This window comes from Halichoeres trimaculatus, unplaced genomic scaffold, assembly GCF_033239565.1.
Source record: "Halichoeres trimaculatus isolate MK-OKI-2021-1 unplaced genomic scaffold, fHalTri1.1 fHalTri1_scaffold_8, whole genome shotgun sequence".
Taxonomy (NCBI): Eukaryota; Metazoa; Chordata; class Actinopteri; order Labriformes; family Labridae; genus Halichoeres; species Halichoeres trimaculatus.
Window position 1 is genome coordinate 9,305,714 of NW_027437186.1, and position 16,710 is coordinate 9,322,423.

A 16,710-nucleotide genomic window follows, 5' to 3' on the forward strand; every position below is an offset into this window, starting at 1 on the left:
CTATTCATATCCTAGACCTTTTGAACCAGGCTGTGAACATTTGCTCTTTTGAATTGGTGTGTATGTGGTTCACCATTTTCTGTGAATAAGTGCGTTCACGCCGACCATACAGAGAAACACAGTGCACTTTTATTTTTCAGCTGGTGCATTCAAAACGTTCAACAAACGTAGCATGGATTGCTGGACACTTCTCACCCTCACTACTCGGCATCTTGGCCCTGAGGAGGAGAGGGTGATCTATGGTCAACAGAGGAGCACATATGAAAAGTTGTGAGACGTGATTGCTGTTTCTGGTATAAGTGCGAAGCTGCAGTGTTTGATTTGAGACAAGACTACTCTGTAAGGTTTTGTGCACTGCTCTGGTAAGTACAGAGTGGACGCTGTGTACATCCAGTGAGTGGACTTTAGTTTCTGCTTTGACACAGATACAGATGCATGTGGGCAAGGTCAAAGCTGAACTCATGAATGTTAAGCTTCGACCTGATCTGTACACTGCAGTCGTGTGAGTCAAACTCACTTTACAGACTAGTAGTGTGTGTCTGTTACTACACAGAATGGAAATCAAGTACTAAACACCAAGTATAAGAGGATCACACTTTTTTCAGATGTAAACTTAAGGAAAAATGAACTCTTCTTATAGATCAGTGTAATGCATTTCATCGGATTCAGCCCCCTTATACCTCTTTCCTTTCACTTTTTGCAACATTTCCAAAAAAAAAAAAACAACTTCTGCTAAAAACACGACTGTAAAGTGGGACTCTCAATCTCGTGCCATGGAGGGCCAAGAGACTGCAGGTTTTCTTTCCACCCCAAATTTCCACCAGCTGATTTCACGGATAAGTCCCTGCTCTCAGCTTGAAGGTGAGGTAATCAGTGAAATCAGCTGGTGGAGTTTTTGGTTGGACAGGAAACCTGCAGCCTCTTGGCCCTCCATGGCACGAGTTTGAAATCCCTGCTGTAAAGACAATTCAGGCACAATCCCACCGAAACACATGATTATTACTAATAAAAACAGTGCCACAGAGTTAAAAATATGTTTTATACTTTCTTTTATACTGTGACAAATAATCGACTTAACTCTAAACCTGTAAAGTTTAGCAGCTTTGGTTATTAACTTCAGAAAACACAAAACATTAAACTTTCATCAGATCACACAAAATGCATTTTTTACTTCTTTTTTTTTATTTGAAAAAAACATTTTCATTATTTGCATTTCTTCTATATCATCAATATAGGGGATGACTTGGTGTTCTTCTGGGGTTCAGCTGAAAGAAGAGGGGCATGAAGAACAAAATACAACTGTAGACAGCACATTCACCTCTACTTCCTCAGTACCGCTGGTCCCTGGAAACAAGAATCTCCTGCTTTCTATTTCAAACATTTAATTCAGACATAAAACCAGAACACAAGGGCATCATATCTACAGATTGATTGACAATAAAGAAAGGCGTGGTGGAAGAAAGTGATGGCTGCAACAAAGGCATCTCCTAAAAAGTCGAACTAATCCTAACACACTAAAAACCTTCCTCCTTGTCTGATTAAAGAAAAAGGACAAAACTTTTAAAGGAGTTCAGACAACTAACAAAACGTGAATTAGGACTTCCTCCCCCTTTCTTTTTTCTTCTTTTTCTCCTTCTTTTTCTTTTTGGGAGACTTTGTTTTAGTCTTTCTCTCTCTGTCAGTGTCACTGCTTTCATCACTGCTTTCATCTTTTCTTCTGCGATCCTTTTTAGGAGATTTTTTTCTCTTCTTTCTCTCTCTGTCAGTGTCACTGCTATCATCGCTGCTTTCATCTTTTCTTCTGCGATCCTTTGATGACTCTCGCCTGCGATCCTTCGATGACTCTCGCCTGCGATCCTTTGATGACTCTTGCTTGCGATCCTTCGATAACTCTCGCTTGCAATCCTTCGATGACTCTCGCTTGCGATCCTTTGATGACTCTCGCTTGCGATCCTTTGATGAATCTTGCTTGCAATCCTTCGATAGCGCTTGCTTGCGATCCTTCGATGGCTCTTGTTTGCGGTCTGTGTTTTCCACTTTGGCTTTACCTCCATTACCTTTCACCTTATCCATCTCCTCCATTACCCTGGTGTTCAGAGGAGGCGTCTGTCCGCGGGACACTGTTATGAGCAAAGTCTCTCCTCTAATCTCCTCTCTAAGAGATGTATTTTCCTGACCTCTGTGGCTTTTATTCTCGGCTACATGTTTGCCTCTGTGACTTTTGTCATCGGTTATATTTTGTTGGGGGTCTCTGTGGCTCCTGTGCTCTCCTGTATCCCTGTGGAGACCCTGCTCCCTGTGGTCTCTCCTGTCCAAGGGGTGCAAGTGCTGGCTGCTGCTGCTGCCGTTTGGGTTGGCCCTGGCTTCACCGTTTCCTGTATGCCTGTCCGTCTGTCCTTTCTGCTTAAAACACACAAACAAAAATAAAGTATAAGAAAACTGACATGGACCAGAGGTGGCTGAGGACTCGCTGTTTATCACTGAATGCACATTTGATGAGCCATGTTTGGGAGCATGTGAGGACTACGTTTGCAGCCTGTTCCAGTTGGCTCCTGCTCTTCTTCTTTCCATTATTATATTATTTTATTTTTGCTAACCCTATCAGATGTTTCTCTGCTTGTTTCTTTAAGCTGTGCCCTCTCTTGACATGTGGTTGGAGAGAGTTGTGGACTGTTTTTCACACTGTAAGTACACTTTTAGCTCTCACTGCTGTTGCTGATGCTATGTTTACACAATGCTTAGCTGGTAGCACTGAAGTGAACCAGCTCATTGGCCGAACAGCTAGAGATTCTGATGTCACTCTGGATATTTATTAAAATGCACGGGGATGTTGGCAAAAACTTTGTGGGGAAGGAACTGATGCGAAATGACTGAGGCTTTTGGAGAGGAGATATAAACTGTGCCTCTTTTCTCTCTCGCAATAAATCTATGCATACTAGGGTACTTTAGTATAGAAGAAGGAACTAAAGGGTCTATAGGGTTAATACTTGGTAGATTCTTGTAAATTTTCAGTTATTACCACTTTGTGTTGTGGGCGTCAATAACTGATGAACTTATCATGTTGGTGTTAATCATTAATCTGCTGAACCACCTAAACTGATTCTTGTTAGTACAACACTATTTTCAGCCATGTGATGTAGTCCAAATTATGTTTAAACATAAAATAATCGATAGATTACTCAACATCGAAAATTATCATTAGTTGCAGCCGTGGCTACAACGTGGTCCAGAGTTTCATAAAAAGCACAGTGTGGCATCCTTGTTGTGTGAATAGTTATGCTGGTAGAGCAATGTTAAATAATCATTAAATGAAAAATGAGCCACTGGATTAATCAAAAAAACAATTGTTAGATTAATCGATCATTAGAAATGATTGCTAGATTAATTGTTTGAAAAACAATAGTTTGGGACAGTCCTAGCTCAGACCACTTCTTGTCATTTTGTATATGCTTTCTCTTGGCAGTGTTATGAGGAAACGCGCCGTAAAGTTTCATTGTTACATGGATGATCCTCAGCTGTAAATGTCAATGAAGCCAGAAGAAAAAAGCCAGTTAACATTACTTATTACTAATTAATTAATTATGGGCAATGTGAGATCTCTGGTACATAACATGGAGGAGCCAGGAGTCAGGCACACTGTAAAAAGTGATTTTGCACATTTGTTGTTTTAACATATTATTTTGAGTAAAATATTGCAGAAGCTGTTGTGTAAACACATTATTATAAGTTGACATCATCTCAACTACAAAATATGTTTCAACTTAAAAATATTTGTCCACATAAATCTTTCTTTTTTAGATTGTGAGGGTTTTTTTTGTAACCATGAGTGAGGAGAAAACACAGAGGACATAAGAGCCTGCTGTACATTCATATGTTACACAGCGGGGGGCAAAGGCCGTCTGCATGGACCGACTGTCTGTGCTCATCTGCATGGGTCGTCTTTCTGTGCTCCAAACAGTACGGACAGGCTGTCTGCGCCCCACATGGTATTCACAGGCTATCTATGCCCATGCACTCAATGATTTATACAGTGCATTTAGTGTTTATCCTAACAAATGAGATGTGTTAATGTTTTAATTTAAGGACAGAAAAGACAGCAGGTCATTGCCATGGAGCATAAACAGTCTGTGCCATGTAGAGCACAGATAGTCTGTGCCCTCTGTGCAATAGCTCAATGTACAGCAGGGACTTATATCCACTGTCCCCTTTTTACTCATGGTTACTAAATGCCATCACAAAAAAATTTACTTAGCTGTAAAAACTATAAATTCAGTTCAACCAACATCTTCTGTAGTTCTCCTGACCTTTTTTGCAGGTTCAAATTATTTGACACTTCATGTTGAATTAACTTAACTCAGTCAAAGCAACAAGATGACTTGAGCAAGTTAAGTTGGGTCAACATTTTTTTTACAGTGCAGAGTTTGGTGAATGCAGTATGATATTGTTTATGGACACCTGCACCATTGACGGCTTACAGACTGTCTAACTGAAACCAATAACAACTGTAGTTCTGCATTTCTAACTCATTGTAAATTCTATTACTACCCTGGCATAACAACTTTATTGTGTATGAGGGCAACTGCAGTGACTGGATGTCTATGTGGGATAAAGTATTTCTGATCGACTGAGGGAAGAGAAAACTGATCCTGTTCATCAAACCTTGTAACTGAAACATTTCAAACATTTTTCTTGATCATTTTGATAATTATGTCTGAAGGATGAAAAGCTGTTCAAACCCATCTCAACAGACTCAAACATTTCATTATTAGTTTTTTAAGCAAATTATAATGAAAATAATGAATTTATTTGCGATAACCTAGTTTTCTAAGAAGGATAACTTTTGGCTTTTCTTATTGGTCTTTAATATCAAGTTTCCTCCTCTCACTGTCCCTTACTTTGTTCTGTTGTTAGACAACAACTTTAGATATGCACACAACACTTTCTCTTTTCCTTGGCATGATGCCGAAAAAGACAACAATAGCAAAACAAAAAAAAAACAACTTCAGCAGAATCATTGACTCAGTTGCAGAGAAGAAGTACACTTACACTGCTGGAGTTACTCTGACGGTGGCTGGCTGCATGAGTTTCAGCACTACTGAAATCTCCGATGAACTCTTCACACTTTTGGCAATAAAATCCGATCACTGGTGTCAAAAAACTCAATCCTGTGATCAAACGAGACAGAACCAGCAAACAGGAACTGCAATTTAGTGAAATGAATAATAAAGTTGAAAGAAAGAAGAAGACTGCAACCAAAGCTAATGTCTTTACCATCTTGTTTCAACAATGCTGTGAGTTCTTTCATCAGTGTTTCAATATTAGCCGCTCGGGCTTGTTTATCTCTCCTCCTGTCGTCACTTTCTCCCACCTGGGGAAGAGAGGAGAATATTTAAAGAACAGCAGGTTCACCCATTATAAACATATGAAACCTGACTACTCACATGTGAAATACTTGGTACATGTCAGAAAACCTTTACCTTGTATTTATCAGAGGACGTCTGAGATGAGGCACTGCCATCAGTCTTTTCCCGTTTCTCTTTTGTTGCTGTGAAAAAGGAAAAACAACGTTATTCGATGTCAAATGTTTTAAAAATGATAATGACAGACAAAAAAAATTGAGGCAGCACACCTCAATTTCCTGTCAGAAATAGTTTTCATTGACAACTGGAAAGAGTCCATTGAAGAATTAAGTTGCTGTCACTGCTGACCAGAATCTCCCACAAGGCCAAGAGGACGTGATGCTAGAGCACTTCAAGACTCAGGCTCTGTCCCAAATCGTGTACTTTCATCAGTACACTCACATGAAGTGCACTACGTACACTCTGCATTTACTTTATGAAAACTACGCATTTCACAACTGTTCACAGCTGTTGCTCTGCTTTCACTGACTGAATCCATCAACCATCGTCTGATCTGTTCCTGCCCCTTCCTCTACAAAGCCAATATGACTACCACTGATTTTGAGAAGTGTTCGCTAACACACTGATGCACTCAAATAGTGAGTGTAAGTGCAGAAGTACACGGTTTGGGACACAGTATCAGTCAGTTTGGGGTGCCTTCTGATTGGGGGTGAGTACACTTCAGATCATGTGAAGACATGTAGACTTAAAGGTAAAACGCAGAATTGTGTGCTTTCGGTTCTTTTCGTGTGTTTCTGGGTTAGAGGAATTAAATAAAGGCATAAGGAGATGGGCGGGTGTTTTTTTGGTTGACAGTTCAAATTGTGTCTTATTCAGACTGCTTTTAGTAAAATGCGAAAGCTTTAACAACTCATTAAAGTTTCTGGTTGTAATCTGTTAAGAAGCATTAAAGAGGGGAAAATGTGCCTTTTTTTCTGGCTTGCTACGGTCCTTCTGGGAGTAGTAGCTTTACATGATTTATTGTTTTCTAAATAAAAAATTAAATTAAATTAATTAATACATTTCTATCTTTCTCGAACTGATGTTTTAGAAAACCCTCATTTCAGCCTCTGTATGAAACATTTTGTTTCATCTTCGGTCTCTTTAAAGAGGGGTTATTCTGCTTTCCCATGTTCTAAACATGGATATATGCTGGATGCTCACACTGAACGTGCAGATCTTCACGCTGCTACCTATTGATATGTTGTAGAAATTGAATCTGTTAACTGAGACAAATGTCCATTTGAAAAAAAAAGATCTTTGCATAAGGATCTAACTGGTTCATGACATGTTAGAGGGGTGGGCCTTAAACACCAAGTCTCTGAGGAGACAGGTTTTGAATGTAAGTTCTAAAAACATTCATTCCCAGCTGGATTTGCCTGCACAGGCTATCACTGAGTCCGACTGTGTTTTCCTAAGCGGAGTTTTGAGCCTGATAGAGAGGAGGAAAGAGCGGGGCAGGGGCAGAGCCAGAGCCAGAGCCAGGGAAAAGATGGAAGTTCTCTGCGGTCCTCTCTTTCCTCCACCCCTTCATTATCCCCAGGGAGACCTCCGGGAACATGGGTCGGGGGTTCGGGGGGTCGAGGTTCGGGGGATCGAGGATGAGATCGCAGGGAACAGCCAAGCAGGGCTGGTGGATTACCAGGGAGAGGCAGCAGGCATTGATTGTGATCTCCAAAGCTTTCACACACTCTACTGTGATGCTTTGGAAACCACAGCTCATTGTTTTTCAGCTGCTCTTTTGGACTTTCGGTCTTTAAATGAACGAGCTCTCTACTCCCCATGCGCAGTACCGCGCGTTCGCGCCTCAGCTTGTCAAAAAAGTCCAGCAGCGAGACTCGGGCGTTCATGCGGTGCGTGACAAGCCATTCTTGCGAGTAAATTCGCGTGTTCGCGTTTGGTGTGGCCGCGGCATTAAAGAGCCAGCAGCTAGATTTAAGTGTTTTAGACACAGTCTGAAACAAGGGTTTTTAAAACACCAGTATGAAAAAAACAGGAATTAATCTCGAGCTGTACATCTTGTAGAGCTACTCAGGGGGTACCAGAGGGACAGTATTAAGCTTAAAAAAAACAAAAATAAATAAAAAATAAAAAAATAAAAAACTTTTTACCACCTCTTTAAGGCTCCCTGCTCCTAAATCCCCTCTTCCCTCTGACTGGCCAGCTCTCTGGCAGACAGATTTAGGGTTTTCTACCAGTGGTAGAGATTTGAAAATATACACACTTTTGATATGAACATCCAGCATTGTTATGTACATCCAGAATAATATTCTCACTTAAAAAATACACTATCAAAGCCAGTTGAGTAAATAAAATATGTAACAGACATGCAGTTTGACATTTGAGTGAGGGAGTTGCATATTTTATCTGCTCACCTTTGATCAGCGACTGCAGAGATTCCAGAGCTTGCCGAACATTTGGGTCACCAAGTGCCGGCAGTGCTAGTCTGGCTGCTGAGTGTGAAGCTGGAAGCGTGGGAACCTGCTGCTTCTCCTCGTTTTTCGTCATGACCCCACGGTAATCGGTTGAGTCCAGACTTTTCAATATGTTTTTGAACTTCTCGCACTCTCTGCTGTCCAGATTAGTGGTGGCTAAGCCTAAGGAGGACATCTGAAGGGGTTGTTTATTAAGCATGTCTCCAAAGCCACTGAATCCTGACTTACTGTGCTGCTGATAAGCCGGATCGTCATATCCCGACTGTTTTTCATGTTTGCCAATCTGAGAAAATGTTTCAAACAGTGGAGAGGAAGTAATAGTTTGTTTTTTCCCGGAGTCTTCACTCCCATACAAGAACGACTCTTCATCTTCCAACTCATCAATTTTTTGGGCGGGAGGGTCCTCATGACTTTGCATCTGGAGCCAAGAGAAGTCACCACCAACTCTTTCATGGGGAAGGAGCACACAGTCGTCCATCGAGAGCGAATACTCAAGACTTGTGTCTGGCTTATGTTTTGAGCTTTCATCTGAGGCCTGAAAGGAAAAGGTCCCAATAACATTAGACACTGAACTTCTTGATCTTGTAAACTATCAATGTAGCTGAGATTACTGAAAACAGTGACTAATGTAAGCACATGAAAAGATCCAGTTCTCAATAAGCTGACACACAGCTGTGACCAACTTTTTGTAATAACAGCTGTCTCTGTCAGCTCAGTTTAAAGAGTGACCCTGTAAACAGGAGACCTTCAGCTGAACACGTCAGCTGCAGAAACAAAAAAAGTCCTCAGGATTACATCCTAGTGTAGGTTTTTATATACACAGGTACCTTGAGTAACCGGTGTCCCAACTAACGAGCTTTTGAGATGCAGGAAGATTTTTTTGAGTTGGGAGCTACAATTTGGGTTACAAGCCAGCTTTAGATACCGCACTGCTGGGGCAGCAAACGCCACAGTGAACGCAGCAACACCCCTCCCAGCAGTCGTCTGACCCCCAAGGTAAAAGCTAAACATCATCCTAATCAAGGTTTATTGCATGTCATTCTATCATATTGTGTTTTTATACAAAATTTGTTATTCATGATGACATTTCTCCCATTTAAAATCATATAAAAAAAACAATCTCTGTGTTTTTTGGGGGTTCAGAAGTGAGAAACTGCATTTTAATTCATTTCAATTAGAAACTGATTTGACATACGAGTAATCTGAGTTACGAGCTCCATCACAGAATAAATTAACCCAGTAAGTCAAGGCACCACTGTTCTTTTCAATTGTTAGATAATAAGTATTCTCATCAGATAGGTATTGAATGATAATTTTAAACCATCTGAGAAGGATGCATCCCACTGCAAGTCATCAATCAGCTGGAAAGCTCTTTAAGCCAAAACCCCAGTCTATTTCATCGAATTATTATTACGATCCACTTCTACTTTCTCTCTATTTCTTTAATAGAACATGAAAGAAGGTTAGATAATTATGAATACATCAATCGCAGTTCACTGCAATTTTTCATTTAGCATATTGGTGCATCCCTCAGCTAAATATCAATTACTGAGGGTGAACATGTTTTACTGAGTGACAATGTACCACTCATGCTGGCTCAGCAGATTCTTTCTTTGCCTCAACAGCTGCACAAATCGTCTCTGACTGTACTCATTCATTCAGAATGAAAATACAAAGAACCCATGAACCCAAAGAACAAAGCTGTTCATGCATCAAGGAAAATGATGAAACACAGGTATGTAACAAAGTATATCTTTAACTAACAATGTCACAGTTTCTTAAAGAGCTAGTGTTTTAGAAGCAAACTTTATATGGAGATCTGGACCTGACTGAACTCTTTAAGGAGGAAATGTTGAGCTCTACCTGAATCGTGAGAATGGCATCTTTAAGGGAAGGCAGCCGGTCCTCCATTTCTTTGCTGTTCATGACGAGTTTTAATCCCTGGAGGAGACTACTTCCAGCTGGATTATTACTGTTGATACTACTAGGAGGGCTGGGGCTCCTCTTCCTTTTTCCTTCCTGTCTTCCTTTATCCTCTTCCTTCCTTCCTTTTTCCTGTTCCTTCCTTTCTTTATCATCTTCCTTTCTTTTGTCTTTGGTCCGGCTCTTTTCACCACTACTACTTCGTGATCTGGATCTCCTGGCCCGGCTTTTGCTCCGTAAATGACTCTTCTTGCTCCTGCTCTGGCTTGAACTCCTACTCCGAGCCCTGCTTTTGCTTCTTGCTCGGCTCTTCGCACGAACACGACTTTTACTTCTTCCTCTGCTTTGGCTACCTGCTCTGCTTTTGCTTCGTGCACGGCTTTTGCCTCTGGATCTCCCCCGGCTTCTGCCTCGACTGCGGTTACGACTGCGACTTCGACTACGACTTCGACTACGGCTTTTGCTCTTGGTCACATGCTTCTGAAACTCAGGGTCTGACTTTACAGCTTCTTTGAGAACATTGGCGGACTTAAAAGCCTCAGCAAGGTTGAATGCCATGTTTCCTTTGAGATAATCTGGGAGAGGCTTGTTTGATGCAATACATCGCAGAAACTCCTCACTAGCTCGGTCGCTGAAAGTCAAGAACATGTGCTTAAATCACCACAAACAAAAATTCTTTGGAGGTAAAACTGTTCTAACTTTGACTCATACAGGCTGTAATAAAATCTAAACATTTTAAAAATGTGTACCTGTTGTCAGAGGGCTGAGGATCCACTGGAGGGGGTTTCCATGTCGGTGTTTCTGCAGGAGGGACAATCTGCTGCCTGCCCCCCAGAGGAACTGTACTATGGTCTACGGAGAAGCTGCTACAAGGGGGCTGAGAGTGTTCAGAATTCATGTTATAGGACTTTATAAGACAGGACTGCACAGGCACAGGAAACATAACAAAACTTTGGTTCGCCAATGAGTTATGAGAGAGCACAGAAGTCCTGACTCTTGCTACAACACGGTGCACAACAAATTTGGACATGGACTCATTTTACATTGTCATGCCAATTAGCTACATCTATACACATTTTGGAAATGCTAGCAAACAGGATTAATGTGTGTTTGTGTGTAAAGAACAAAAGGGGCTTTCCAAATTATCTGGTCGGATAAAGATAAAACGTACAGAAATAATAAGTCGATGATTACGTTTTTGTAAAAATGTTGACATGGGATGTCCAACAAACATAATAAGAATAATACATCTTGTTCCAAGGCGTCTGTCAAGACACCCAAGGACGCCGTACAAAACATTGTTCAAAAGCATTTCAATAAAAGGCATTTCAACATGTCATCTTATACAACATTCAGCTATCAGGAGGTGTGTTAAGATTTGACAATGTTCCAAAGTGAATAAACTAAATTAACTGACTAAGGGTGTTGTGTCCAGCAGAGATGCTCGGCAATTAGTGCACGGTCATTCAGGCAAACCATACAGTGCTTAAGCACACTTCAACCTTAAAGTCATTCATTCATTTGGCCAGTGTGTGACTGTACATGTGCTGTGCTTGAGCACAGTTCACTTCTCTGGTTTGGCATGCTTTGGTATGATTGACTGTAAAAAGTGATTTTGCACATTTGTTGTTCTAACATATTATTTTAAGGCAGTATGGCAAAAGATAACTGAAGTTGCTGTGATAACACATTATACTGTTGGCATCAGCTCGACAACAAAATATGTTTTAACTTAAAAATCTATGTCCACATGAATCAGAAATGTCTGTGCTCCATACAGCACAGACAGGCTATCTGTGCTGCACATGGCATGGGCCCATGTACCCAATGATTTTTACAGTGTATTTAGTGTTCATGCTAATAAATGAGATTTGTTGATGGATTAGGATTAGGACAGACGAGACAGCAGGTTATTGCCATGGAGCACAAACAGCTGGTCTGTGCCATTTAGAACACAGACAGTCTGTGCCCTCTGTGGAACATATCAATGTACGGCAGGGTCTTAAATCCACTGTGTTTCTTCCTCACTCATGGTTACTAAACGCCATCACAACAAAAATTACTTAGCTGTAAAAACTTTATGAATTAAGTTCAACCGGCATCTTTTGTAGTTCTCTTGAACTTTTTTTCTAGTTAAAATTATTTGACACTTCATGTTGAATTAACTTAACTCAGTCAAAGCAACAAGATGACTTGAGCAAGTTAAGTTGAGTCAACATTTTATCTTTTACAGCGTGCAACCTCTCCTCTAGACAATTATTTTAAACAATAGCGGGGGTGGTAGAGGGTTGTGTGGGACTAGAAACAACGCAACAAAAGCCCCATGGCGTACGCAAGCATGATTAAGCACGCTGAGGATGTATGGTCAGCGTCAAATAAAGACAGGAAACAGGTTTTCCTTTAATCTCTCTCATATATTTGGGAGTGACAGGGCTCAGTTCCCCCTAGGGGATAAAACAGACAGCAACAGGATCGCAGAAGACAGCAGTAGTAATATCAACAGATAAACACATACATGAACCAAACTGTGCAAACCTGCCACACAAAACCCTCTTTTTTATATATCTATCATAACCAGTGTTGTAGTTGAGTCACCATAGCTCAAGTCGGAGTCAAGTCTCAAGTCCTCAGTGTTTACGTCTGAGTCACAAAAAAATTGAAAAAGAAAAAGAGAAAAAAAATCTGAGTCAAGTCTGAGTCACCAAAGAAAAAAAAATACTCGGTGAGTCCTCAGTACCTAGGCCCAAGTCCTAGAAAAATTCCCAGAGCAGGACACCTAACTCATCTGTTTACGGATGCATGTTGGTGAAGTTAAAACAATGTCACAACTTAACCAAACATCTTGAAACCACTGTTTGAGTGACTGTAGAGGCTAATGTTGTCATTATTTAGCAGCTACTTAATGACAACATTATCAACAGCCCAAGTAACATTGGCATCGCCATCTACTCACTTCTCTGGGTGCATTCTGGACAGATATGGTTAAAGTTAGACGCTGTCCCCATCTTTGCTTTGGTGTTTTCCTTTTTACAGAGCACAACATGTCGCTCTGCATTTTCCAGTATTAGCCATAAAATCTTTAACAGCAAAACACACAACCTGTGGCACCTCCTTTGACATCTTTCCCCACACTATTGCTGAACAAGATAGCACATGAACACGCATGCGGGTAAACAAGCTATAGCCTGAAAACTGATCAGTCGTAGAACCTTATACCACGAGAAATGATAAATCAAAATTAACAATTAATTTGTTATGAATAAGAGACCTGATGCAGCTCAAGTCCCAGACTGAGTCAGAGTCATCAGCTCACAAGTCTGAGTCAAGTCTCGAGCGCTATATATCTGGTCCTGGACTAGAGTACAACAACACTGATGATAATTATCACTTCAAACATCCGGCCAAGGTTAAATTTTGAGCTAAGACTTGGAACAAACCTTACTTTCACTCCTTTCCAGAGGAATAGGTGTGCCCTGACAAAGCAACACAACAAATCTATGGGCCTGGCTCCACCACTTTTTCAGAAATTTGTGATTTGTTAAATCTTATTTAACAACAACAAAAATTCAATACGTTTAATGTTGTAAGTTGTTCTTACATGGCTTCCAATGCAGACTGTGCGGGTCAACAATGGAAAAAGCCATAACAATTGGCAAAAAGACAGTAAAGTCTAAATCTGGGAGCTTTCCCCTTTGCAGCAGCATGGTGTGATGTTCTGCTCCAACAGCCAGCAGTTTTAAATACAGCCATCACAATCCTGTTTCTTCTTTGCATTTTGAATTCCATCAACCATCCAAGTCTCCATTATCAGTTCTGGTTCTCCTGATGCATCTGCTCCATATTAGTCTCATTTCTGCAAGAGGGCAAGAACAGTTTCTCACACTGCCCAGAGCATGCGCAATTGTTTTAATAATAAACAACACAAGTTCCTTGGTTTCTTTTTGCATGTCTCCAAAAAAATAAAACATGAAATCAGTAACTGTACAGAATCAATTGCATTAATTGTTCATGAAACAGACCTTCAATTTGGAAGCTGGCAGAGAGCCAAGTTGGATTTTATACGCCTGCAGAAAAATGAAGCCTAAATTTAAAGGTTTTTCACTTAAGAAGTACAAATCTGTCTAAAACTAATGCCAAAACACAACACACACTCTGCAAATTTTCCATCAACCCACTAATAAAACTGCAAACTACACATTACAAAGGTATACAGGTGGGGAATCTGCAAACCAGAACCAGAACAAGAACCATTTACAGAAATACAGGAATTGTACACAAGGAGGCCCAATAATGAAGAGCACAACAAGAGCCCCTAATTAATAAATGTACCAATAAAAACAGTTACTCTTTAAGGGTACATGTACTCATCAAAACATTACAAACTGAAAAGAAGTGAAAGGATACTGGTGAACATTTTTCATACATTAATTAAGTCTTATACTGTTATACAAAACACCCACATTTCATTTACTTGAAATCTTTATGATAGTAGATTCAAAATCACAGGAAATAGCAGTTGAACTTTCTCCTCCTCATCCTCTGAGCTTCTTCCCTTTTCAGCTGTAGATAAATGCTGCAAACACATTTCTGATGCATCCAATGATTAATTCTTATTTTTGACTGCAAAAAAATGGGAGCCATGCCATGAGCATTCCTGTCAAACAAAAAGGTGTCAGGTTATTACAAACATATGTGAGAGTAAATCACATCAGACAGGAGAGTGAACATGAATTTACAGTAGTAGTTGAAAAAAGCAATAAGCACTGCTACCTAAAAAGTGGAAAAATTCAGTGAAATATGTGGTAAAAAAAACAAAACAAACAAAAACAAAACAAACAAATAAAAATATAAAAAGCTATATAACTTTGACTATTTTTCTAAGGTAGGAACAAAAAGTGCTTCCACTGACTTACCTGTTCATGATGCACACAGAAGTGAGAATCCAGGCTTCAGATGCAAGCGGCTGATTCACTCCAAGTTGACAAATTTGAACATGGAGCCGAAGACTCAATGATTAAGTCGCATTTATTAAATTAGAAATATGGTCTTGCAGGACCAAAATTTAGTTGATGTTGTGCATGTAGCTATTTGTGTTTACACCAACAGTGATATCTGAGGTTTAGAGTTACTTATTCCTCAAACTCTGTCTCCCTCACAGGGGAACACATTGTACTACCGAGACTTAACAGTACTTGGATAAAGCAAGTATTACACATATCTCTTGGTTTATCTTTGCTGTTTTCAACCAGGACAAAAAAATTGCATTTTAAATTTTTAGTTGTAGGCTAAGTGTTAAGGGTAACATTAGTAAGCTAACTAACTGTTGCTTAGAAATGTAAATGTTCCTAAATCTACCACTCTCAATAACCACTGTAATGCTTTACCTCAGTATATTTCTCTATCAATACTTGGTAAAAATGAGGTCAAAATATTACAGCAATATTAATAATTAAATTAAGCTGGGACTAATTTTCTCCTTTTCATTTAACTTTAGTTTGATGTACCCTGGGTTTTTTAGACATACATCTACAGTTGTGCATAGACAAGAAAACACTAGATAATTTTGAGGGATTTTATTGGTTGTGAGAATTTTTTGGCTAATTTCAAAATGAGTTAAAACAAATACTGTTTTCCCTTTCTAAAAAAAAAAAAAAAAAAAAAAAACACATTTAGAAAACTGACCTCTGTAAAGTTATTCTTTTCAAGCCTGTCGCCACTTTCACTAGGTCTGTAAAAGATGGAGAACACAAACCAACACAAACCCAAGAAGGGCATTTTTGTGTTGCAAACTTGTGTCATACATCCTCTTATTTATGATTTGACAAGTGATACTTCAAAGCTATTATTTTCACCAGATTATCAAAATTCTTGTTTGTATCTAGAGTAATATTGATGTGTACCGCATTCATTATTCTATTCACCAATATTTCATACTAAGTGCATTCTTGATACTAATATGCATTCTAGTCAGCAATAAATTTCAACTTTAAAACTTAGTCCTTTTTGTATTATACACTTTAATTCAAATTTAGCGCTTGTGTTTATCCATGCTCGTCAAACACTGTAAATAGTATCGCGGTTTGAGCTAGCATCACTTCGGTCTCAAAATTGTTTAAAAATGTGTTGTAACAAAAATATACAAAATATACAACAAAAGTACATCAAAAACATGGTTCTATGAATGTTACTCTTCTAAGGCACAAAGACATGAATATACATTTCACATCCCATTAGCGTGATGCTAACTCATTGAAATCAAATAAAGTTGTGTTAGCAGTTTAACTTAGCATTCCTAGCTATTTCTATAAGCCTGTGGTACGTACTCTGAGGAAATGTCGAGGTGGTCTGTTGAGGTAAAAATCCGGCGGTAGTGCCGGGTAAGGTCCATACGGTCGAGGAGGAAAGAGTCCGGGAGGAGGAATACCGCAGGGCCCGCCTGGTCGGAAAGGAGGGCCATGAGACATTGGGGGTCCGTATGGCGGCATCCCGGGAGGATGTTTACCTGGGCGGTACATGACCTAACTCATGCAGGTGACCCGAAACGTGGACTAGGTGACCTGGTTGAAAGAAACGGCTTTTTTTCGCAGCAATTATGGTCCTACATCTGCAGCTAGGGTAGCGTGGCCACCAGAGAAAATAAACACAGCGGCGGCTCGTCTTCTTCATCTGTACGAGATGTTAGGAGGATCAAGGCGTTAAAGGCCGAACAGCGTCACCCAGTGCTCGGAATGCGAACCTCCAACACCAGAGCATCTTTCAGTATAAAACCCACAGTGCCTCACAAAAGAGCAGAGACAATCGACAACAGCAATTTTTGAGAAGAGTCATACTGTACAGCACACACACACACACACACACACACACACACACACACACACACACACACACACACACACAATGAAAAGTTTTGATAAAAGCAATAGTGGTAATATGGTCTTTAAAGAAAGCTAGAT

General features: G+C 40.0%; 1 protein-coding gene across 3 annotated transcripts; it reads right to left on the reverse strand.

Annotated features, from left to right (window-relative positions):
- Positions 1–982: 982 nt before the first annotated feature.
- On the reverse strand, positions 983–16,433 carry LOC141795604 (uncharacterized). 3 transcript variants are annotated; one of them, XM_074676557.1, is made up of 8 exons: positions 13,777–15,166; positions 10,507–13,610; positions 9,698–10,388; positions 7,775–8,369; positions 5,478–5,545; positions 5,272–5,368; positions 5,047–5,165; positions 983–2,403 (listed from the first exon to the last, which is right to left on the reverse strand). In XM_074676557.1, the coding sequence occupies exons 2-8, from the start codon at positions 10,785–10,787 to the stop codon at positions 1,594–1,596; spliced, it is 2,661 nt and encodes an 886-aa protein (XP_074532658.1). In that variant the 5' UTR covers positions 10,788–13,610; positions 13,777–15,166; the 3' UTR covers positions 983–1,593. The 3 variants fall into 3 exon arrangements, with proteins under 3 accessions (XP_074532658.1, XP_074532656.1, XP_074532657.1); XM_074676555.1 differs by lacking the exon at positions 13,777–15,166 and adding an exon at positions 16,081–16,433 and having other exon boundaries at positions 1,133–2,403; positions 10,507–10,634; XM_074676556.1 differs by lacking the exon at positions 13,777–15,166 and adding an exon at positions 16,081–16,432 and having other exon boundaries at positions 1,154–2,400; positions 10,507–10,634.
- Between the last annotated feature and the right edge of the window lie 277 nt (positions 16,434–16,710).

Coding starts and splice junctions, on each gene's coding strand:
- LOC141795604 (XM_074676555.1), bottom strand. CDS start 16,272: ATGTACCGCCCAGGTAAACATCCTCCCGGGATGCCGCCATACGGACCC. Junction 10,635..16,080: donor CACCTCGACATTTCCTCAGA/GTACGTACCACA, acceptor GAACACTCTCAG/CCCCCTTGTAGCAGCTTCTC. Junction 5,369..5,477: donor CGTCCTCTGATAAATACAAG/GTAAAGGTTTTC, acceptor TCTCTTCCCCAG/GTGGGAGAAAGTGACGACAG.